The 25753-nt window shown below is 36.2% G+C and overlaps 1 protein-coding gene across 8 annotated transcripts in view; it reads left to right on the top strand.

Annotated features, from left to right (window-relative positions):
- Positions 1–22948, top strand: part of PAXIP1 (PAX interacting protein 1) — a 74098-nt gene extending 51150 nt beyond the window's left edge. For 4 of the 8 annotated variants that reach the window (XR_009185919.2, XR_009185920.2, XR_011648905.1 and 1 more), the window contains 7 exons: positions 1124–1226; positions 3832–4000; positions 17289–17389; positions 19503–19637; positions 19725–19800; positions 19901–21274; positions 22440–22948. Coding sequence is in view for 4 of the 8 variants with exons in the window: in XM_071215369.1 (XP_071071470.1) it covers positions 1124–1226; positions 3832–4000; positions 17289–17389; positions 19503–19637; positions 19725–19800; positions 19901–19961; positions 22472–22487 (661 nt within the window). In the remaining 4 variants the exon portion in view is untranslated. The remainder of the gene's footprint in view (positions 1–1123; positions 1227–3831; positions 4001–17288; positions 17390–19502; positions 19638–19724; positions 19801–19900; positions 21275–22439) is intronic. The other 4 variants (XM_071215369.1, XM_071215370.1, XM_071215371.1 and 1 more) reach the window with 2 other exon arrangements.
- The last annotated feature ends 2805 nt before the right edge of the window (positions 22949–25753 follow it).

Here is a 25753-nt window from a genome sequence, read left to right as displayed (position 1 = left end):
AGGGCAACGCTCCCATGTGGGCCAGCTTGCCTTCAACAGGAGGGCCTGGACTTCCTATATGGTAGATAGGAGCCCAACTGCTTGAGCCATATCCGTTTCCCTTAACTACTGTTTACATCTATTAAATACATGATTGGTCAATAATGAAATCTTGCCAGTAACTTAATTAGCGAAGCATAGCAAATGGAAGAACATGTCAAAGGAGCTTTGGTCTCTATTCTTGACTTTAGAAAATGCCTATTTCCAAATTGTCTTTGCTGAAGTACAGTTGAACTCCTAAATTGCAGTTAACTAGTTTCATCTTATTTCTCTTCCCTGCTCCTTACTGTTCTTCCTTCTTTTCCCTGCATCTAGAGCACAAACTGAAATGCTGAATTTTTTTGTAAAATCCTGATTTTACTTTTTTAAGTCTGTGATCACATTGCTACAAATAAACTTTACAGAAAATTTACCTGGGTTGTCTCATTTAAATATAAGCTGAAAAATAGGATTTGAAAAAGTTTAAGGGAAATGGAAAGACTGAGAAGTTTCATTTAAAATGTGTGCTTATATAAAACAGCTTTATATCTTCTGGAATAAAACAGTGGAGGGGTGATAGAAGACAGAGGGCTAGGATTGAAAAAAGGAAATACTTGAAGCACCAGGGACACTCCTTGGTTTATGTTGAACATGAGAAAAAGGAGAGGCCTCCATCATTAAAGAATATTTTTAAAACTGGTTATAAAAAATGAAGAGCTATTTGCAATACTTGAGCTAGCAAAATCAATAAAATATAAAAGAGAGTAAGTTTTTTTGCTTGCCTTCTTTTTCAAGCCAAGTTTAAAGAAAAATTTTAATTGGGAGGGAGTGAATTGGTGAGGAAAATATTCATTTAAACCAAAAGGTATTTAACGGGATGGAGGTTTCAGATATTCTTTCTTTTCTGGGGGTGACTTTGCGTAAATGCTGTTAAATCACACAGATAATACAGGCAACTCAATGTCATTATTTTCACCTTAAGGGAAAAAAACACAATTTAAAACTATTAAAGCATGATAAAGTAATTAAACTCTTCTCTTGTTTTCCATAGAAAGTTTATCTTAGGTAAATGATAAAATCACTGTACTTTGTATTTATCTTGTAGGATTGAAGATATACCACCTCCCACTAAAAAGTTAACACCAGAATTGACCCCTTTCGTGCTTTTTACTGGATTTGAGCCCATCCAAGTTCAACAATATATTAAGGTGAAATTTTATTCTACTTTATATAATAATTTTTAGCAGTGTTCCTTTCTGTATATTTTTGCTTTGGGCTAGAAGTTTATTTTAAAAAAAAACATTTGATCTGAAGTATCTTTTTATAGTATATTTTTATAAAGTGTTTGTAGTGATGTGGAGGAGGCCAGTCTAGCTGAAGTAGAGGATTTCAGGGTTGTTTTCTTATAAAAATGGTAGTAAGAAAAAGTGTGAGCCTTCTTGCAAAGAAGTGTTTATCTTCTCACAAAAAAAGTGTTTGTAGTAGTGTTTATGGTAATCAGTAGTTATTTAATTCCTAGTGATGTTCTATACAATTATCTCATACTTGCTTTTTTGGTAGAAAAATATGATCAATTGAGTAGGCTTCTTAAATATAAATAGAATTACTTTTACAATCATGTAAATATTTGCAAGACTCAAATATCATTTTTCCCCATTACCCACTTCATCTGTACAATTCACTGATAAAATACATTCACCAAATTGTTATATCATCACAACCATCCATTACCAAAACTTTTTCATCACTCCAAACAGAATCTTTTTGCCCATTAAACAGTAACTCCTCAACCGTCCCTTCCCTGGCTTCTGATAATCTGTAATCTACTCTTTGTCTCTCTGAATATTTGCATATTCTAGGTATCTCTTATAAATGAAATAGTGTTTGTCCTTTTCTGTCTGGCTGTTTTCACTGAACATGCTATCTTCAAGGTTCATCTATGATATAAAATATATATCAGCACTTCATTCCATTTCATGGCTGAATAATAGTCCACTGTGTGTACATAAATATAAATATATAGACACACACATATTTTTTCCACATTTTTTAGTCCATTCATCTGTTGATGGACACTGGATTGCTTTCACCCTTGGCTATTGGAAATAATGCTGCTATGAACATTTATGTACATGTATCTTTTCAAGTCCTTGCTTTTAATTCTTTTGAGTATATACCTAGAAGCAGTGTTGTTGGGTCAACTAGTTCTGTGTTTGACTTTCTCAGGAACCACCAAAATTTCCACAGCAGCTGCACCATTTTACATTCCTGCCAACAGTGTACTAAGGTTCCAATTTTTCCACACCCTCACCAGCACTTATTTTCTGGCTTTTAATTATAGCCATTCTAGAGGCTATGAGATGTAATAATATGGTTTTTGTTTGCATTTCCCTAATGGCTAATAATGTTATATCTTTTCATGTGTTTGCTGGCTATTTATATGCCACCTTTGAAGAAATATCTATTCAAATGCTTTGCCCAATTTTAAATTGAGTAGTTTGTCGTTTTGTTTTTGTAGGAGTTCTGTTATATATTCTGTATATTAAACCTTTATCAGGTATATGATTTCTAAATATTTTCTTCCATTCTGTTGGTTGTCTTTTCCCTTTCTTGACAATCTCCTCTGATGTACAAATTTCAAGTTTCATTCTGTAGTTGAAAGGGCAAGTTAGTTTTCTTGGGTGGGATTAGGCCGAAGAGTAGTTTGTTTATATGTTTTCATAATAAATAGGAAGAAAAGTTTTAATATACCTTTTGAAATAATAGCCTAAGAGTGTGGAATTTTGTTTTCGTTTTTTGGGGGAAGGGATTGTTGAGAATATCAGTATTTAACAACTGGTTGTTAAGAGTATAAGATTAATTGCACATTGGATATAATTTGCTCAATTTTTTAAAGGGAAAAACCAATTATAAGTGCTACTTAAAGTTTAGTACAATTTAATGTATTTCCCTTTAAAATATGAGTATTGTTATTAGGAGGTCATTTTTAAAACTATGTTCATGTGTTTTCAGTCAATTTCTGTGCCATCATTTTTTAAAAATAGAGATTATTTGTTAATCTCCCTCATTAGTACCAGTTTTAACAATAAAAGTTGGGCATGTGTTCTCTTTACCATGAAATGACCTGCAAAATGCTTGGATTATTTTTTCATATAGAGGTGTTATTCCTATTTGATGGAGAATTTTATTTTAATCTTTTTTTTTTTTTAAAGATTTATTTATTTATTTAAATCCCCCCCCCCTCCCCTGGTTGTCTGTTCTTGGTGTCTATTTGCTGCGTCTTGTTTCTTTGTCCGCTTCTGTTGTCGTCAGTGGCACGGGAAGTGTGGGCGGCGCCATTCCTGGGCAGGCTGCACTTTCTTTTCACGCTGGGCGGCTCTCCTCACAGGCGCACTCCTTGTGCGTGGGGCTCCCCCATGCGGGGGACACCCTTGCGTGGCAGGGCACTCCTTGCACGCATCAGCACTGCGCATGGCCAGCTCCACACGGGTCAAGGAGGCCCGGGGTTTGAACCGCGGACCTCCCATGTGGTAGACGGACACCCTACCCACTGGGCCAAAGTCCATTTCCCTATTTTAATCTTAATTCATGTAGAATTGACTATAGAATATAAATTTTAAATTCTAATTTTTACTTTTTTCCTAAAGTTTTGTGGGTTTTTTTTTTTTTTTAATGTATCATATGTTCTCCATGTCTGAGAATTATATTCATAAATCTTGTCTTCAGGTAAGTATTCATCTGTATTTCACTCTGTTGATATGGCTCTCTAGAATGTTAGCTTGTTCTTTTCTGATCTATGTTTGTAACTTTTAGAAACTGTATATTCTTGGCGGTGAGGTAGCTGAGTCTGCACAGAAATGCACTCATCTTATTGCCAGCAAAGTGACACGCACTGTCAAGTTCCTGACAGCAATTTCTGTAGTAAAGCACATCATAACTCCAGAATGGTTAGAAGAATGTTTTAAATGTCAGAAATTTATTGGTAAGTAATTGCACCAGTACCTTTGTTTTTAGTGCCAAATAATATAAATCATTTTTTTTCTTGAACTTGTTTTCATCCTCATCCCAACAATTATCTTAGGCTACTGTTTATTTGCTAATCATCCACTGAAATGTATACATTAATTTCATGTCCCAGTTTGATTCATAGCTTTACTTTTTACCACGGAAATATAAAGATCTTGGTATTTTGGGTAATATTAAGGGAAAAAATAAGCTCTGTAGCCTATCCCTACTTTGTTGTTTTCTTATTAATATACTTTGTTTGGAAAATTGGCTGTCTAATGAGATTGTCACAATGTGGTAATATGTAATTTTTCTCTTGGAAAGAAAGGTTTACTTAAATGTTTTGGCATAATTTGATTATCAGTTTATGTTGGAAGAAAATTGTCTGCCTCCTCTTGCCCATCCATTGTTCCAAATACTGAAAGTTAATTCTTTTTACTAGCACACAAAAGTGAAAATCCTAATTGCAGTCACAATTTCTTTTCTCTGATAGTTTAAATTATATTCTAAATGTAAAGCATATTTTTCCCTAGATTAATAAATATACCCAAATGTTTTTAGAGCCTTGTTAAATATTAAATGAATATAAAATCCAAATAATTTTTTTTACATAGAAGCTATATAGACCAAACAAATGTATCTTTATTATAACAAATAACTGTAATGTTATCTTTTAGATACAGACTTGGTGTTTCAAATCTATCATCTAGTAGAACAGGAATCTAGAACCTTTCCAAAAGTTCTTCCAAAAGCTTTGTCTTCATCTGGCCATTTATTTGGGTCAGAGCAGGGGGAAGAGGCATTTTGCCCTGGTATCACGTTCATCACTTTGTCATATTTGTTTTTCAATTGGTCTCTATGCCCCAACCACAGTAGCACTAAAATTTAACTCTTTTGTTACCCCTACCATGTATGATATTGGTTAGCAACTTCTGATTTAGGATGTGTAGGTACTTTTATGTTTACTTTTATGTTTTTCTGCCAGTAGTTTGCCCTGTTTTACCCTGTTGTACCTACTCTTTCTGACCTGTATCCTCTCCCTCACCAGCCCTTAAGTGGTAGAATAATTTAGTTTTCAAACCCTAAGGGCAAGCTGTGTAGCTATGTAGCTATGGAACAGAAAAAGCCAGCAGGGGCTATCGTCCAATTTTACAGTCAAGAAATTAAGAACAGAAAAACACAGATACTTAAGATTGCCATTTATAGCAAAGCTAGAGCTAAACTTAAAATTCCATGATTCTATATCCAAAGTTATAACACATAAAGACTAAATCAGGAAGTAGACGTGGCTCAACTGATAGAGCGTCCGTCTACCATATGGAGGGTCCAGGTTTTGATCCCCAAGGCCCCCTGACCCATGTGGTAAGCTGGCCCACACACAGTGCTGCCATGTGCAAGGAGTGCCATGCCACACAGGGGCAGGGCGCCCCTGTGTAGGGGTGCCCCATGTGCAAGGTATGCCCCCACAAGGAGAGCCGCCCCACGTGAAAAAGCGCAGCCAGCCCAGGAATGGCACCACACATACGGAGAGCTGACGCAGCAAGATGATGCAACAAAAAAGAGATGCAAATTCCCAGTGCCGCCTGATAATGCAAGCAGATGCAGAAGAACGCACAACGAATGGACACAGAGAGCAGAAAACGGGGGAGAAGGGGAGAGAAATAAAATTTTTTTTAAAAAAAACATTAAATTATTAATATTATAGAAAAACACTAAATCTCTACTACAGTATATTGAGTAGTATTTCAAAATTTTCTTTTCAGTCAAAATATTAGAAAACTTGGGGTCTTAAATTATAAAATATTGATAAAGTATAAAAGATAACAATGAAACAGAAGAAAATATTGGAGAACAAATATTACAAACATATTTCTGCTCCAAATTTTGTATCATTTGGAGAATTATAAAATTTAGAATGAGATAGCCTGTTTTTAAGTGGAATACTAAATATAATTTCTTAGGTTTAAGGGAATGAAATATACATAAACTTTGGGTAAAATATACATGTGCTTTTGGGAAACAGATTTTGTGGTTTTCTAGTAGCTCTTGGCTCCATTTGCTGCCTTTTTACAAGCACCCTTGTTTTAGAGTTCTTCATTACTGCTTTCTGAATTGGCTTTTCATTTTCCTTTTCTAAACAGAGATATGCCAATTTGGTGAAAATCAGTTTGACAAATGACCAGTTTAAACTGACAGGACAATTGTAAAAATAACATAAAACCCATACAGAGAATCCTTAAGATTCCCTATCCCCCAGATACGTAGATCCACCAACTTTTAACATTTTGCTGTATTTGCTGTCAATTTAACCATCTGTCTATTTGCTAAGCATTTTAGAGTAGGTTGTATTCATCTTGTTCCTTAAACACTGTGTGTTTTCATGTACATTTCCTAAGAATAAGGATATTCACTTAAGTAATCACCTTAAATACAAGTTTATCAAGTTCAAGAAATTTAACATTGATAAAAAGTTCATGGTCTATATTTCAATTTTTTAATATGTCCCAATAATGTCTTTTTGTATATTTTCTCCTCTAGTCTAGGATCGTGTGTTGGATTTAATTGTCATTGCCTTGTTAGTCTCTTTTTTTTTTTAATTGTGGTAAAAGGTATGCAACATAAACTTTCCCATTCCAACCCCTCCCAAGTATACAATTCAGTGGGATTAATCACATTCACAATGTTGTGCTACCCCTACTACTATCCATTACCAGAACTTTCCTATTACCCCAAACAAAAGCCCTATACCTATTGTTCAAGTGGAATCCAACATCTGTCCCTTTGTATCTGACTTATTTTGCTCATAGTGATGTCTTCAGGGTTCATCCATTTTGCAGCATGTGTCAGAACTTCACTCCTTTGAAAGGCTGAATGATGTCCCAGGATATGTATATACCACATTTTGTTTGTATGTTCATCTGCTGATGAATAGTTGGATTGCTAATACCTTTTGACTACTGGGAATAATGCTGTAGTGAACATTGTATACAAATATCTTTTTGAGTCTGTGTTTTTAGTTCTTTTAGGTTTATACCTAGGGTCATGTGGTAGTTCTATATTTAACTTTCTGGATAACAACCAAACTTTCCACAGTGGCTGCTCCATTTTACATTCCCAACAATGTACTAAGGTTCCAGTTCTTCTACATTCTCACAGCATTTGTTATTTTCTGATTTTTAGTTATTCTAGCTATTCTAGTGGCTCTTAGGTGGTATCTCATTGTGGTTTTGATTATCATTTCCTTAATGGCTAATAATTTTGCATCTTTTCATAGATGTGTTGGCTACTTTGGAGAAATGTCTTCTTTGAATAAGTGTCTATTCAAGTCCTTTGCCCTTTTTCTTTTTTAAGAGGTACTGGGAATTGAACCCAGGACCTCATGCCTGGGAAGCAGATGCTCAACCACTGTGCTGCATCCACTCCCCAATGAGAGCTGGTTTGTTCGTTTTGTTTTTAGGAGGTACTGGAGCTCGAACCTGGGACCTCGAGTAGGTGCTCAACCACTTGAGCAGCATCTGCTCCCTGCCCATTTTTAAATTGGGTTGTTTGTCTTTTTATTGTTGGGTTCTTATATATATTGTCATTCTCTGTATATCGTGGATAGTAAACTTTTATCAGATATATGGTTTGCAAATATTTCCTCCCATTCTGTTGATTGTATTTTCCTTTCTTGAAAATATCCTTTGATGTACAAAAGTTTTTAATTTTGATTAAGTCCACCTTATCTATTTTTTCTTTTGTTGCTCATGCTTTTTGTGTAAAATCTAAGAATCCGTCACCTAATACAAGATCTTGAAGTTATTTGCCTATGTTTTCTTTTAGGAGTTTTATAGTTAGCTCTTATATTTAGGTCATTGATCCATTTTGAGTTAGTTTTTGTGTATGGTGTGAGGTAGGCATCCACTTTCATTCTTTTGCATGTGGGTATGATTTCCTCAATACTATTTGTTGAAGAGACTGTTCTTTCCCCATTGAATGGACTGGACTTGGCACCCTTGTCAAAAATCAGTTGGTGGGAAGCAGATGTGGCTCAGGTGATTGAGTTCCCACCTACCACATGGGAGGTCCCATGTTCCTGGTACCTTCTGGAGAAGACGAGCTAGACAGTGAGCTGGCATGATAGGCTAGCGCAGCAACCTGACGCAATGAGGAAACACAATGAGAGAGGCAACAAAGCAGAAGCAGAGGTGGCTCAATTAATTGAGTGCCTCTCTCCCACATGGGACGTCCCAGGTTTGGTTCCTGGTGCCTCCTAAAGAGAAGACAAGCAAATACAGAGAGTTCATAGCAAATGGACACAGAGAGCACACAGCAAGCGTGAACAGTGGGGTGATGTAGGGAGAATAAATAAAGTAAATCTTAAAAAAATAAAAAAATAATTGGCAACAGATATGTCGTTGCATGTCTGCACTTTCATTTCTATTCCATTGATAAATATATCTGTCCTTGTGCCAGTAGCACACTGTTTTGGTTACTGTAGATTTGTAATTTGAAATTGGGAAGTATGAGTCCTCCCCATTTGTTATATTTTTTTAAGATGGTGCTAGCTGTTTAGAAATTTTTGCCCTTATATATGAATTTAATGATTAGCTTTTCCATTTCTACAAAGAAGATTGTTGTAGTTTTGATTGGGATTGTGTTTAAATATGTAAACCATTTTGGGTGGTATTAACATCTACTGTTATTATTTCTTCCAGTCCTTGAGCACAGAATATCTTTCCATTTATTTAAGTAGTTATTACTTTCAGGAATGATTTGTAGTTTTCTGTATACAAGTCCTTTACATCCTTGGTTAAATTTATTCCTAGATATTTTATTCTTTTAGTTGTTATTGTAATGAAATTGTTTTCTTGTTTTCCTGTTTGGATTGTTCCTTACTGATGTATTGAAACACCACATTTATATTTGTGTATTGCTCTTGTACCCTGCCACTTTGCTGAATTAATTTATTAGCTCTGGTGATTTTCTTAGAGATTCTTCAGAATGTTCTGTAAATAAGATCATATCATTTGCAAATAGGGATAGTTTTATCTCTTCCTTTCCAATCTGAATGCCTTTTATTTCTTTGTCTTGCCTAATTGCTCTGGCTTGCACTTCCAAAACAATGTTGAATAGTAGTGGTGATTGCAGGCATTATTGTCTTATTCTTGATTTGGGGGGAGGGGGGGGGCTTCCAGTTTTTCACTGTTGAATATTATGTTAACTATGGGTTTTTCATTTATCCCCTTTATTGTTTTGAGGAAATTCCTTTCTATTCCTATTTTTTTCTAAGTGTCTTTATCAAGAAAGGTACTGGGCTTTGTGAAATAACCTTTTCTGCATCAACTGAGATGATCTTGTGTTGGTTGTTTCCTTTCATTCTATTAAATGTGCTTAGGTGTGATTGATTTTATGTCGAACCACCCTTGCAATCCTGGGGTATATCCCGCCTGATTAATGTAGCAGTTTGATGTTGTTTATGAATTCAAAAAATATATATTGGATTATGTTTGTGAACTGGTCTTTTCCCCTGGGCATATTGTATTGTATTCAGAGGCTTCACTTTTACTTAATTAAATTATGATTAAGGCTTTGACTGGGCCACATTAGTAGGACTCACAGAGAAAACAATATGGCAGAGGAGGAGTTTGGAGTTTTGCATCAGCACTCCTTTGGCTTGGTACCAGAAAGTGGTGTCATTCTTTTGCAATTACCAAAATGCCGGAACGGTTTTATAAATGGGTAAGGGGTATTTTTTGGAGGAATTGTGAAATGTTTGATAGAAAAAGCTTAGAGTGCTTTGAAGAGACTTTTTATGATGACTTAGATGTAAATGGTGAAACTATTATTGGAAACTGGACAAAATGTCATCCATGTTTTAAAGTTGCAGAGAACTTAACAAGATTAACTCCTGATGTTTTATTGAAGGCAGAGTTTGAAAATGGCAAGCCTGGGTATTTAGCTGAAGAACTTTCCAAAGTAAACTCAGAGAATGCAACTTGCAGCTTCTCCTTGCAGCTTAAAGCAAAATACTGGATGAAGGAGATAAGCTGAGGACTGAATTGTTGGGCACAAAGATTCCAGAAACTGATTCCAGAAATTCCAAGCCTCTGAAAATCAAGTCCCCAGATGATAGTGTCCCATTTGAGGACTTATTTAAACTTGGAACTTGCAAATCAGGGCTAACAGTGCAGTTATCTAGGGAAAACTTGTGGAAAGTCTTACTGTCTGATGGCTTGGACCCCTGCTGCTTGCATGCTAAACCAGCAAGCTTTTTGAGAGCACTGTATGAACAAAACCACTCTTAGCCTGGAATAAAAGGGACATGGAAGGGAGAGATTGTAGGGGAAATGACTTCAAGAGGAAAACTATGAAATCTGGCATCTGGAATTAAGACATCTCTTTGGGCCCCACCAAATCTACAGTGAGAGTGAGTTCGCCCCAGAGTTGAAGAGGGTAGATGTTCCCACCCAATGTTCAGGGAGAGTTTTTCTGCTCCAGAGTACAGAAAGTGGAGCACATTCCCCAAGGATTAGGGACGTTGGGGCCTAGGCCCCATAGGTCTGATAGGAGCAGGCCTGTCCCCCAGGATTTAGGGAAGACCAGGTCGCCAACTCGTTGCTCTGTATGTACTCTACAGGTTAGGGAGGATGTGTCTTTACTTCACTGTACTAGGGGAATTAAGACTCTAACCCAAACATTGGGTAAGGTATCGCCATCTTCCCAGTGCTCTTGGAGGGTGATGTCTGGAGCTTGGTCGCCACCCAGATGCTTGATGAGAGTGAAACCAAGAAAATGGCTGTTGGGCAAGCCTATGGAAAGGGTGAGTCCTCATGAGGCTGTGGGGAGAAGAACCCATCTTCAGAATGTCTCTCAGACTTTGGCATATAATGAAGTATGCCCTGTAGGTTTACAGAACTGTAGGGGACCCATGATTCATGTTTCCTTCCCAGTTTCTCCTTATAGTAATGCGAATGTTTATCCTTTGTCCATTTGTGTATTGGAAGCAGATCAATTGTTTTGTGGGTTTCAGAGATCTACAGCCAGAGGGGGCTTTGCCCCAAGACAAACTGTATTTCTTTAAATTGATTGTGATATGATTTTATATTTACATTGTTACTGATTTTAGGTGTTTTAAATATTGTAATGTGTTTTTGGAATTCAGAGGGTGGAGCATAGCAGTTTGATATTGTTTATGAATTCCAAAAATAGATATTGGGTTGTGTTTGTGAACTAGTCTCTTCCTCTGGGCATATTATATTGTATTGGATTTCACTTTTTTTTTTATCTACCCCCCCCCCCCCCGTGGCTTTTTGCGTATTGTCTGCTCTCTTTGTCCATTCGCTGTACATTCTTCTGTGTCTGTATTTATTTATTTTTATTTCCCCTCCCCCCTTGCGGCTTGCTTGCCGTCTGCTCTCTGTGTCCACTTGCTGCAGGCTCTTCTGTGTTCTAGCTTGTCTCCCTTTTTTGTTGTTGTTTCACCTTGCTGAGTTGGCACTATGCAGCATCTGCGGGCTAGGTGGTGCTACACGGCGTCTGCGGGCGAGCCTGCCTTCACAAGGAGGCCCTGGGACACAAACCCAGGGCCTCTCATATGGTAGATGGGAGCTCATCTGATTGAACCACAGCCGCTTCCCCAGAGGTTTCACTTTTACTTGATTAAATTATGGTTAAGGCTTTGATTGGGCCACGTCAGTAGAACATTGATCCCCAACTGGGGACTCACAGAGAAAATGACATGGCAGAGGAGTTTGGAGTTTTAATGCTGGAGCCCCAGGAAGTAAATACACAGAGAATCAGATACTTGAGGAAAAAGAGAAGGTTCCCTTAGACATGGCAGAGGTCCCAGGAAGAGAGTTGAGCCATTCGCCTGATGGTTTACAGCTGGCCTTATGGAGAGAGCAAAGCACCTGAGCCCAGATAGAGACAAGACTTATCCCACAATACAGTTGATATTGAAAGAAGCTGGGGCCATGGAGCCTTAAGAGAAAGAAGAGGCCTGAACCCTTGCAGACGTCTGCAGCCATCTTGCTCCAACGCATGGCAACAGACTTTGGTGAGGGAAGTAACCTATGCTTTATGACCTGGTAACTGTAAGCTTCTTCCCCAAATACGTACCCTTTATAAAAGCCAACAGATTTGTGGTATTTTGCACCAGCACCCCTTTGGCTAATACAATCAAAATGTATAATTCTTTTAATGCGTTGTTGGAATCAGCTTTCTAGTATTTTCTTAAGACTTTGATCTATAGTTTTCTTTTCTCGTGATACCTCTACCTGGCTTTAGTATTAGGTAATGGTAGCCTCATAGAATGAATTAGAAAGATTTCCCTCCTCTTCCCTTTTTTGGGAGAATTTAAGAAGGATTTGTATTCTTCTATGAGACCATCTGGTCTTGGACTTTTCTTTGTTAGGAGGTTTATTTTGTTTCATTTTATTACTAATTCAATCTCTTATTATTGGTTTGTTGAGATCTCCTATTTCTTATTGAGTCAGTTTAGGTAATTTGTGAGTCAGTTTAGGTAATTTGTGTGTTCCTAGGCATTTATCCATGTCATCCAAGTTGTCTAATTTGTCTAATACATCTGAGGTATATAGTTGCTCATAATGTTCTCTGAAATCCTTTTTATTTTTGTAAGCTTGGTACTAATGTCCCCCTGTCTTTTCTGATTTTTGTTATATGCATCCTTTCTCTTTTTCTTTGTCAGTCTAGCTAAAAGTTTGTCCATTTTATTGATCTTTTCTCAAAGATAGAACTTGTGGTTTTGTTGATTCTCTACTGTTTTTCTATTCACTATTTTGTTTATTTCCTAATCTTTATTTCCTTCCTTCACTTTAGGTTTAGTTTGCGCTAATGAGATTATGTTACTGTTTTGAGATAGTTCATCTTTTTTAACTTAAGCATTTAGAGCCATAAATTTCTGCAAACTGCTTTTGCTGCATAAGTTTTGCTTGTTGTTCTTATTTTTATTCAAGTATTTCTTAATTTCCCTTGTGCTTTCTTTTTTGACCTGTTGGTTGTTTGAGATATTTAATTTCTACGTATTTGTGATTTTTCTAATTCTTCCTCTGTTACTGATTTCTAGCTATATTCCATTGTAGTTGGAGCAGATGTTTGTATGATCTCAATCTTTTTAATTTTATGTTTTATGACCTAACATATGGTATATTCCAGAGAATAGTCCGAGAAAAAAATATAGTGAATCTTTTATCTATTCCCAAAGTTTACAGTAATTTATATTTGATGGGAAGTTTTGGATAACTGGCTTTCATTTCTTTATAGCATTGTTAATAAATATTTACTTTATCTCTGAGGGTTTTAAAGTGGTTTAGCCATAAACAGTCATTATTCAGAAAACATTTCATATTTGTTTGCCCCAAATGTTAGGATTTTTTAAGAGAATTTTTTCACTTTACAGTGATTTTTTTTTTCAAGGAGGCACTGGGGATTGAACCCAGGACCTCGTATGTGGGAAGCAGGCACTCAAGTGCTTGAACTACGTCTCTTCCCCAGTGATTCATTTTTAATACTTTTAAAAGACATTTTCTGTTTTGGCAAAATTTTACATTTTCAGATCATTCTTAAAATTCTTAAGACTATTGACCTTAGTTTATCACTTGTTACTTTTGCCCATCATTAGCATTTTCAGGATTTTTAAAAAATAATTTGGCTTTTGATTTTTAAAAAAAGGTTTTCTGCCTGTTTTAGTTTGCTAAGACTGCCTAAAGCAAGTACCAGAAATGGGTTGACTTTTACAGTGCAGATTTATTAGGTTGCAAGCTTACAGTTCTGAGGCTTTGGCATCAGGCAATACTCTCTCCCTGAAGACAAACTGTCGGCAATCCTGGACTCCTCTGTCAAGTGGGAAGGCATGTGGCAGCATCCCCTTTCTTCTCCAAGTCTTGTCACTTTCAATTCCTGGTTTCTGTGGCTTCCTTTCTCAGCTTGATTCAGATTTATCCATTGCCCCAGTAATGTCCTTTAAAGGAAAAGGATCTAGTTTAGAATCATATATTGTATTTAGTTGTCCTGTCTCTTTTGTCTCCTTCAGTCAGGTATAGTTCTTCAGTCTTTCCTTGTTACCTCTGGAGTTACAGGTTGGTTACTTGGTGGACTATCCCTCAGTATGGCTTTATCTGATGTTTCCTCTTGATTAAATTCAGGTTATGTATCTTTGGCAGAACTAACAGAAGGGATGCTGGATTCCTCTTATTGCATCCTATCCAATGTTTGCAAAATTTTGACTGATGATGTTTACTTTGCTCACTTGATTATGGTGATATCTGCCAGTCTTCTCCACTGTACAGTCTTTTTCCTTTGCTATTAAATATTTTATGGGGAGGTACTTTGAAACTGTGGAAATAGCTTATTTCTCCTCAAAGTTTCAAATTACTTATTTCTTTTATATGGACTCATTTTTTCTTTTTTTATTCAGTGTGTTGTTACATTACTTTCCTTACTGATGCTTACATTGTGCCTGCTTTGACCAATGGAGCCATTAAACTGGCTTCTATGTCCTTTTGACATGTCCCATTATTCTTTGAGCACTTCCTTTGCTTCTGGCACAAGAATATTCTAGGCTCATGTTAAACTTTTTTGCCCTGCCCTTGGAATCAGCCCTTTCTAAGCAGTTCTTATTCCTTTTTGTAGAGAATGGTATTAAGGAAACAAGATTTGGGTGTTAGATATGCACATTGCTATTGGGTATTGTTCCTCCTAGGCCCTCTTAGTGAACATATATATCTGTATTTATTTCTATATCTTTCCAATTCACCCCAACACCACAGAGTTCATACTAGTTTTCTCCCTACCTATGTCTATAAATCCCTTCTCCAACAATAAGAAACCTGGCTTCCATTAACTCTAATATTTTTACTCTTTTGATCAGTCCTCCCATCTTGGCCACTGTTGCTCCTCCATGCAGACACCTTTCTTTCTCTGCATGGGCTCTGATTCCCCATTCCAGGCCAGCCACCAAAATGAATTGCCCTCCTTGCTGTGCTTGCGTTGTGACACCCTACTGTGGGCCTAATAGTTTTAGAACTGAATTGTCAAAGAAGTGGTAGGGGCATAGTTTTAGAATCTATTATTTATGTTTAATTTATATAAAATTTAAGGCACCGATGTTATGGATAATCACTTTCTGAAATGCTCATTTCCTTTGCGCTTTTTTGAAAAGTTTAAATTTTCCAGTTGAACCTTTCTATATGCTACTAGTAGGTTAGCATAACCATGTTGCTTCTTTTTAAACTGTTAGTATTTCATCTGCCGCAGGATTGTTTAGCTAACTTTAATTTTTCAGTATCATTTTCTATAGCCTATTGTTCTTAAAAATTGAAAAATACACAACAGAGGTAATTTGTATGCCCCAAATCCTAAAATATGTGTGTATGACCAATCTTAGTTTGCTAACCTGTGGTAATTTCATGCTTTTCATTTCCATGCTTCCCTGCCAATTTTATTCCCCCACCCCCCAGATGCTCCCCTGCCTCTCTGCTCATTGACTCTGCTTGTTGTGTCCACTCATTATTTGCTCATCTTCTTTGAAGCACCAGAAACGGGACCCAGGATCTCCCATATGGGAGGTGGGTGCCCAACCCCTTGGGCCACATCCTTTTCCCCCAATTTTTGTTTTTTAAGATTTAATTTCTCTCCCCTTTCCCCATCCTGTTGTCTGCTCTCTGTGTCCACTCACTTGTGTTCTGTGTCCACTTGCACCCTTGGTGGCACCAGGAGACTGCGTCTCTTTTTTGTTGCATCATCTTGCTGCGTCAGCTCTCCTCGTGTGCCGTGCCACTCCTGGGCAGACTGATTTTTTTTCATGAGGGGCAGCTCTCCTTGCAGGGCACACTCCTTGCGCATAGGGCATCCCCACACGGGGGCACCCCTACATGGCACAGTACTCCTTGCACACAGGCAGCACTGCACATGGGCCAGGTCACCAGACAGTCCAGGAGGCCCTGGGTATAGAATCCTGGCCCCCCATATGGTAGATGTTAAGTTAAGCTCTATCAGTTAAGCCACGTCCGTTTCCCCCCATAATTTTATTTTGATAAATATATTATCATTTCTGAGCTGTCTTATACAGAAATGGTAAGGACGATGAAGATGATGAAAAATGGCTTTTCTGAACATGAAACATATTCATAAAAAAACTAAGTGGAAAACGGATGTGGCTCAACCAAGTGGGCTCCTGTCTACCATATAGGAGGTCCAGGGTTCAATGTCCAGGGCCTCCTGGAGAGGGCAAGCTGGCCCACGTGGAGTGCTGGCCCATGCTGAAATGCCACCCAGCACAGGAAAGCCGCCCCGTGCAGGAGTGCTAGCTGACGCTGAGAGCTGGTGCAGCAAGATGACGCAACAAGAGACACAGAGGAGAGACAATGTAGCAGAACAGGGAGATGAGGTGGCACAAGAGAACAATTACCTTTCTCCCGCTCTGGAGGTCCCAGGATCAGTTCCCAGAGCCGCGTAATAAGAATACAAGCAGGCACAGAACACACAGCGAATGGACACAGAGAGCAGACAATGGGGAGAATTGGGGGGGGGCGGGGGGACAGGGGGCAGATACATAAATAAATCTTTAGAAAAAGAAAGAAAGAAAGAAAACTAAGCCACATTGTGGACTTTTAACTTTTGACAAGTTGACCATTTCTTAAAATGTTGCTATGAAAAAGTAAAAACTAGCCAATTAAAAATTCTCAGAAATCTTAAAAAGTAGTAAACTATCCTTTGAAATATAAAAATTGCTATATGCTTTTATATACTTAAAAGGGTTAACTTTTGGTTAATCTATTAAATTTGGTAAATTTACCTTATTGATGACTAGGTAATTGTCTCTAATGTCCCTCAAATTACTGTTTGTGTAAGAAGATACTATGTAATCAGAGTTTTAAGATTGCTACTGGAGCCTGGGATCTGCATAAAGTTCCTAAAAGAGTATGTGAAATTATGTTTGGTGGGGTAGAAGAGGGAGATGCAGCTATGAAAGAGGGTTTCATAGCTTTCAAAAAAATTTTTGTGAGGAATTTATGGTCTCAAAATGTTAAGAACCACTGATCTAGAAGAACACAGAAAGAATATCTTCCTATATAGGTCTATTTTCAAGGAGTAAGTAAATGAAATATGGTGGGTGAGACTTAAATACTTAAGGATTTCATAGGTAAATGTGATCCATGATTAATATGTACATGAATAGCTCGGAGAGTTCTGTGAGTGGATTACACCTGTCGCATTTCATGTATGTTTGAAATTTTCAAAATATGTGGTATTTTGTTTTCCAGATGAACAGAACTATGTTCTCCGAGATGCTGAGGCTGAAGTGCTTTTCTCTTTCAGTTTGGAAGAGTCCTTAAAAAGGGCACATGTTTCTCCACTCTTTAAGGTACACTTTAAAGGAAAAATGAAATAAGTCCAAGAAGTTATAAAAGATTGTACAATTGAAGATAACAGATAACATATCTAAGGTGTTGTTGGGCTTACCTGTTTCATAATTGTTCTTGTATGTAGCTACTGGTTGTCATCCTCCAGTGAAATGCAGTATACCTCTAAAGTACTTTTCATTATTATAATTAGAAAAAAAATTAAATGAATGGGTCTATTTTCTTTGAATTTTTTTTATTTTTAAAGAAGCTTAGGATAGATGTTAAATGTTGCATCAAAAATATAGGGGATTCCCATATACCCATTTCCTCTCCCTCCTACACTTTCCCACATTAACAACATATTTTTCATTAGTGTGGTACATTTGTTATAGTTGATGAACACATTGAAGCATTGCTACTGAACATGGACTGTAGTTTACATTATAGTTTACACTTTGCTCCTCACAGCTTAATAGGTTTCGACAAAATGTGTAATCATTACAATGTCATGCAGAATGGTTTCAGTGTCCCAAAAATGCCCCATGTTATACAAATTCTTCCCTCTCCCTCCCCTCAGAACCTCTGGTGACCACTGTCTTTATATCAGTATTACAAGTTCTTCCACTACTAGAATAATAATAAGTCTATTTTAGTCCATAGTTGTATTCCTGCCTTAAGTTTGTTCATTCCTCTATCTTGAGGATTTTAAGGTAATGATGCCCACTCTGCTCCTGATTGAGAGGGGGTTTAGATCCCGTGGGCCAATGGATGGAACTGTCTTGCTTGCTTGCTTGCTTGCTTGCTCTGTTTTTTTGGGATGGGCATTATTTATCATCATCCTGGGTCTATTTTAAATATGAATTTTAATAGCTGGGTATTCAAATAATATATTTATGAAAAATTTAATTGGTAAGCAATATTTAAGTTCACTTCTTAATAAATCTTTGGAAGACATTCTATACTAAATACTAGTCTCATTAAATGTATATTGAAAAGGAGGAGATACTTGGAAAACATTGACTATATAGATAACTCATAAGTAAAGATTTTTAAATATATGTTAAATAAAATACTTAGGGCAGTTTGGAATTCTTTTTGTATCAAAGTGTAGCCAAATATATCCATAAAAATAATTGGTTCTTTTAAACTTCTTAAGGAACCAATTTAGGAATTAGAAGTGATTAGCAATACTGATTTTTCTAAATGAATTTCTTTTTCTGTGAGCAGATTAAAATGAAATAGTATTTTTTTGTGGTATACTTAGGAGCTGGGATGTTATGGAATTAAATCTTAACCTTCAAGATCATTTCCTACTCTATTCAAATCTAAATAATATGTAGATAGTTAAGAAAGGAATATAGGCCAGGATTTGTGCTCTTTCAGTTTATTCCTTGGCATGTAAATGTGGTTAAATGTAATGTTAAGTTAGAGTTTTAAAGAAACTCTGGAAAATGTTTATAATATTCTTGCTTATATCACAAAATACTTCATTAGTTTTAGAATCATAAATTCTACTTACTTTTTAATAATCGTAGGTCATATCTGCATGTGAAAAATACATAGGTAGAAATAGACCTCTAGGGAAACGGACTTTGGCCCAGTGGTTAGGGCGTCCGTCTACCACATGGGAGGTCCGCGGTTCAAGCCCCGGGCCTCCTTGACCCGTGTGGAGCTGGCCCATGCGCAGTGCTGATGCGCGCAAGGAGTGCCCTGCTACACAGGGGTGTCCCCCGCGTAGGGGAGCCCCACGCGCAAGGAGTGCACCCATAAGGAGAGCAGCCCAGCGCGAAGGAGGGAGCAGCCTGCCGAGGAATGGCGCCGCCCATACTTCCCGTGCCGCTGACGACAACAGAAGCGGACAAAGAAACAAGACGCAGCAAAAAGACAGGAAAAAAACAGACAACCGGGGGAGGGGAGGGGAATTAAATAAATAAATAAATAAATCTTTAAAAAAAAAAAAAAAAGAAATAGACCTCTAGGCCCACTTCAGGTTTGGAGACTGGGGGCTGGTGCTTTCTTAATGAAATTATTCTTTTCATCAAAAATCTCAGGATAGAAGTTATGAAAAACTATGTACTGTTAAAATTAAAAACATTTTAAAATATAATGCATGTATTTCCATTTTATTTTTAGGCAAAATATTTTTATATCACACCTGGGATCTGTCCAAGTCTTTCAACTATGAAAGCTATTGTGGAATGTGCAGGAGGAAAAGTATTATCTAAGCAACCATCATTCCGGAAACTCATGGAGCATAAGCAAAATAAGGTGGATAGAAGTGAAATAGGCTGTTGAATATATTGCCATATATGATTCATTGTTCATTAACTGTTAACCTTATTTTCTTTTCCTTAGAGCTTGTCAGAAATAATTTTAATATCCTGTGAAAATGACCTTCACTTATGTCGAGAATACTTTGCCAGAGGAATAGGTATGGTTTACTGCTCTCACTGTGTATTATTATAGTATTTGTGTACATGCAGACATAACAGTGCACTTATTTAATTAATTTTAATTTTCATTCCTTTCAGATGTTCATAATGCGGAGTTTGTTCTAACTGGAGTACTTACACAAACACTGGACTATGAATCATATCCTTTTAGAAAAAGAATGAAAAATGGTTGTGTTGAATATGAAAATAGATTTCCAAGAAGGATGAAACAATGGCTTTACTGTTATTGTTGTTTTTTAAGAGGTGCCAAGGATTGAACCCAGTACCTCGTGTGTGTGTGAGGCAGGTGCTCAACCACTGAGCCACAGCACCTCTGTGGCTTTACTATTTTTACAAGCCTTCTTTCCTTTGTTTACTATTATGATTTTATGAAGTTAGCAGTTCTTTTTCTTCAGAACATTCATTCGCATTTCAAATAAAAACATTCTCTTAACTTACTTTGAAAGTTCAGTTTTAAGAGATGACTTACTAAGCAGAAAGGACCTTTAGTATCTAGTTTATGTAGGTGTTTAAATAATTGACAAGACAATTCAATAACCCATGAGCAATAGTCTTTCTATTCTATTCTTTTTTTTAAAAAAACTTTTTATTTTGAAATATTTTCAAATTTACATGACAGTTAAAAAAAATAAGAAATCCAGGGTACCCTGATCCCCCACATACCCAGATATGCCTATTTTCACATTTTGCCACATTTGCCATATCGTTCTACCTTTCAATGCATTTTCTCAGCACTTCAGTATAGGTTGTATATGTCATCCTCCTTGAACGCTTAATACTTTCAAGCAAAGTAATTACGTAGCCATATGAAGTGCAGTTATCAAGTTCAAGAAATTTACCATTAATAGAAAGCCTATAGTCTATATTGCAGTTTTTTCATATATTCCAATAATGTCCCTTGAGCCTTTTTTCCTGGGTACATTCTGGAAGCATGTATGTCTGGCCCACTCTTCTGGTGGTGGTCTGAGGGACGCACCATCTCCGAGCTTGCCCTGCATGGGGAAGGCAGCTTACAGGGCTCTCCTCCAGAATGCTGTAGGAGAGCAGTCATTCGTGCTGCTGGGGCAAGGGGTTGCTGGCTGTACAACATACAGTGCCGTGTCTGGACTGTGAAAAAATAGTTTTCTAGGGAAGAGGGGACATTCAGTCCTGGGAGGCCCCTGCACCCTGACCTGGAGCTCTTCCCTAAACTGACTGTAAGGGTAAGCCCTGAAGGAGGGCACTTGCACAGGCCAATCCGCAAAGATTGGAAAAGGTCTTTTCTTTTAATCTGGCTTCCTTTGTTGTTGTTGTTAGCTCTTGGCAATCAAAAAAAACCTCTGCTACCTGGATACAAGCTGAAGGAACAGAGCTTCAGATTCTAAGTTGCAGAAATAACATTAAAATTTTCAAAATGTCCTTATTTCAACAAGAGGTCACAAAACATACAAAGAAACAGGAAGTGTTGGCCAGGTAAAGGAGAAGACTGAATAAAGCATTAGAAACTGTCAATGGGGAGGAATTTTATCAACATCTTCTGACTAATGTCAGCATTAGCTAGATCTCTTAAGCAAAGGAATTTTATGATGTATTTGGAAAAGGGTACTATAGTTCTTATTGCATAAGCAAATCATACAGGTTAGAATGATATCAGTCCATCTTTTTCCCTTCTTATATCTGTTTCATCTAGTTATATTTATCAAAATTAATGTAACCTTAACCTTAAAGGCTTTATGTTATGCAGAAGACCTAAATTTCATTGGAAGTAGAGCACTTACGAAGAGGCAAAGTTGTTTCAGTTCCATAGGCAAATGTTAACACTTAAAAGTAAATAACCTACCTAGTTATAATGACGTTTAGTCCAGAGACTGCTTTCTAAGTTACAGGGTTTTTATATCCCACCTCTCCATACACTAGGAAATTATTGGAGGAGTTACTGAAAGAAGTGATAAAACATCTGTAAAATTTTTGGAGATATGTTGCACTGTGCTTTTATACAGTATGTCCTCTGAAGATTTTTCTAGATTTTTTTCCTACCATTTAAATTTATATTTGTGTTAAGCTTTATCCTGTATTACTTTTATTTTCAGAAAGAAGAAAAGCTTTAAAAATTTCATGGGTATTACCTTCCTTTTTTCCTATCTATAGCCTGTAATTAGCCTGGCTAAATTTTGTCCCACATTGGTGAGTTAGAATTGCAAGGGTTGACAGGTGCACTTGAAGATACAAGTAAGCATCAGGGTTTTTTGTTACTGTTTTGGGGGTTTGTTTTTGGTTTGTTTTTGTGGTCGGGCTTTTGTGATAACACCCTATCAGGGTTGTGCGTTATAAACGGTAGGTTTAAAGGAGAATCCCAATTCTTACTGGATCTCAACCTTGGCTGTGCATTAGAATCACCTGGGTAGACTTAAAAAGTCCTGATCCTTGGGTCCATTCCCCAGAGAGTCTGATTTATTTACTACTTAGCTTGAGTGAGACCTGTACATCAGAATATTTAGAAGTTTCCTATGATTTGGGTATACAGCAACACTGACTGGTTTAAAAGGATAAGGAAGATGCTGTTTCAGTCTTATTAAATAACACCTGAAACTAGTTAACTAATTTAGAGTTAAAATCCTTTTATGTTGTTATTTTGCAGTGTTTGAAAGTTGTTTTCCTCAACAAGCCTACATATAAATTTAATTGATGGCACCTAAACTCCTGTATGACTCTGGATTCCTGGAGCACAAGATCTGGGTGTTTTAGCTGTTGGATAAAGCAACCAGTGCTTCCTGCAGATGCTCTTGTTTTCCAGCTGCTTTCTTAGGTGATAAGCATTTTAAAGCAGGAGAACAAATATAATAAACTGCATCTTATTGAGATGTGTAATTTTATTCTGAGGAAACATAAATTATGTTTTGTATTATATAACTTTAAGAGCCCACATTAGGTTTTATGATTCATTTGCCAGGTTTTTAAATGTTTGCACAAAACTGTTCAGAACTTCAGCTACAAGTAAAATGGTGTAAATAAAGACCTTGCTATCTCTAAATTATGGATGTTAAAGATATGAACTGTTTTGTACTTTGATTATTTTTATTTCTTATACTCTTTTCTTTTATATTGATATCTTGCCCACATTTTAAATAAATGTACTTTTGTACTTTACTTAGAATTGAGTGATCCTTTTATTATTTCATATTTTTTAAATGGTTCCCATCAAACTGGATCACATTTTAAGTAATTTCAAGACAAAATATTTTCTATTCAGTTTTCTCCTAAAGAAATAATTTCTGGAAGACAACTATTATCTCAGAATATAATAAACTCCAAGGCAAAGGGTATATTCAAAATATTTAGCAATCACTACAGTATAGGCACCAGCTATTCAGAACCCAGGTGCCACAAAAAGCCTGTAATCAGCCCTTCTTCTTTACCACATCTTGATTGTACTGTAGTCCCTACTGGATTATAGGTACAACGCAGTAGTTGGAGACCCCCACTTTATTAAATATAATTAAGGCAAAAACTATTAATATTAAACCATGTGGCTTGATATTGTCATAGATGTTCAGTGTTGCTCTCACATCACTGCTTATCAGATAGGTTCCTGAAAAACTGAATTTGCTTCTATAATAATTTCTGAATTGTCTTCCTCGGAATATTTTTTTATTTACTTCAGACTTTAATTGCATAATCTCCAATTTTGAGAAAACACAATGGGAACATATGTATTAAAATTTTTAACTCAGAATGAATTCCATTTAATGTGTAAATACCTGCGATAATGATGTCTTGAATGAGTTGTAAAACAAACATTGTTTTACAAACTTGACACATTCAGGACATTATTACCTTAGGTATTTCTCCCAGCTTTGGTAGGGTCGGGCCATGTTGAAGTTACGTATACAAATGGAAAGGAAATTCAGCTTTATATGGTCACCACCTCTACCCAATTTCAAAGTTTTTATGTAAGGATCAGTATCTTCAACTTTATCCCTTATATATCTAACCTTTGACCTGTGGTCATCTCACAGTGATCTGATACCATGTGGGCACACAATCAGATCTTAATAGATAAGACAGGTATATATTTATTGTCTATCAGAAATAGTTATCCCTTGAAATATTAAAAATTCACCCTAAAAGCAGTTTTTCTCAGATTGAACTACATGCCGGCACTTGCATTTTTAACAAAGTTTGTGCCTTGAATTATGTCTACTTTTAAGTTCATATTTTTATATCGAAGCAGATATTTATCAATTGAACTGACCTTTTCCTTCAAAAACCATAGATAGAATTTGTGTTGCTATGAAATATTTTAAATTCTGTAGAATCCTGGAAGTGAAAAGAATTTTCATAAATTTTAATAACATTTAGATTTGCTAAGTGTTAAAAATATTGTCAAACTACTTAAAACTTTGAAAAAAATGAAGTTAATTATAGAATAAATGGACCTTCTGGGTAAAGCATAATACAACTATTTAATCATCAGTGGGGACAGGGTGTTTATTTAGCAAACATACAAGTTACGAGTGGTTTGATTAACCTGTCGATTAGTGGTTTTTAAAAAGCTACCAAGAAATTCTTAAAAATTCCAGGAGCTTTTAAAGCCAACTGGCTAGCACAGGTGTTAAGCATTGATTTTGGTGGCTAAGAGGGCCTTATATAGGAACATATGAATAGGAGTAAAAATTTCAAATATAAATGCTTTTTAAAAAAAAAGATTAAATCAGAAATATTATTTCTCATACAAAAAGGAAATGTGTCTCATTTAGCTCTGCCATTTTTGTCTAGCTCAACACCATCTAATTGGAGATACAGTGCAGGCCACAAGCCATATTTAAAATTTTCAGTAGCCATAATTTTAAAAAAATAATTAAATTTAATAAGTATTTTATTTAATCTTTATCAAAAGCATTGTTTCAATGTAATTCGTATTTTTTAAATTATTAATGAGGTATTTTTATATTCCTTTTTTGTGCTGTCTCAAAAGTCCTGTATTTTATCCTTAGAGCACATCTCAATTCTGACAAGTTTTTATTTTTAACTATTTGATCTGTATGTAGATTACATATTTCCAGTTGAAAAAGTAGACTAACCTGCTCACATTATTTGAAACATATTTAAATGTTTTCCAATAACTGAATCAAGTGTTATTTTTAAGTAATGTCAAGTAAAATTTAAAATTCATTTCCTAGGCACATTCCAGGTACTCAATGACCAGGTCTTGCTGCTCATGTTGAAGAAAATAAATAGCTTTCTCTAACTATGCTCTCTTGATTTACCCTAAATTATATAACACCTTGTCAAATATGAATGAGAGGAAAGATGAATACCAATGATGAAAATGTGTATATTCCATTTAAGGAAGTTTGTTGATCTTTGTGTAGAATTTAAAAAGTTATTTCCCTCTACTATATGATTGATCACACACTTAAAAATGTGTTTTTATCTGTTTAGATGCTAGATATTGAGAGGAAACATGGAATAAATGAGTATCTTTCTAAGAGTTTACAGTCTGGTTAGAAAAAGTTGAACATGTCTTAATCCTGCAAATATTAGGTAATTTAAGAAAAGTATTTGAGTGTAGTAGCTGTACAACACTTTATTTTCTTTAAATGTTTTAGCATAGAAAAGAATAAGGCTAAAGGAAAGATAATTTTATCTAAATTTAACTCCTTAAAACCCAAGTACTACTCAGGTCCCTGTGAAGCACTCCCAAATTACTTTTGTTGAATTTTAAAATTATGTCATTAAGTTCTAAAATCAAAGAAAGTCTAGCTACCTCTTGATTCAAATGAATCTCACCCTTAAGTATTCCTTGTTGTGTTTAACAGTCATTAACATCTTCCTTTTTGCTGCTAGCATATCTTCACCTTTTCATTTTGCTTTTCTCCTTTTCTGTCCATTACCTAGCTTCATTCACTCACCTGCAGAGCTGCTCATGCCTGTCCATGTCCATTGACACTG

The sequence above is a fragment of the Dasypus novemcinctus genome, chromosome 5, assembly GCF_030445035.2.
Source record: "Dasypus novemcinctus isolate mDasNov1 chromosome 5, mDasNov1.1.hap2, whole genome shotgun sequence".
Taxonomy (NCBI): domain Eukaryota; kingdom Metazoa; phylum Chordata; class Mammalia; order Cingulata; family Dasypodidae; genus Dasypus; species Dasypus novemcinctus.
This window is presented reverse-complemented; position numbering and strand designations above follow the sequence as displayed.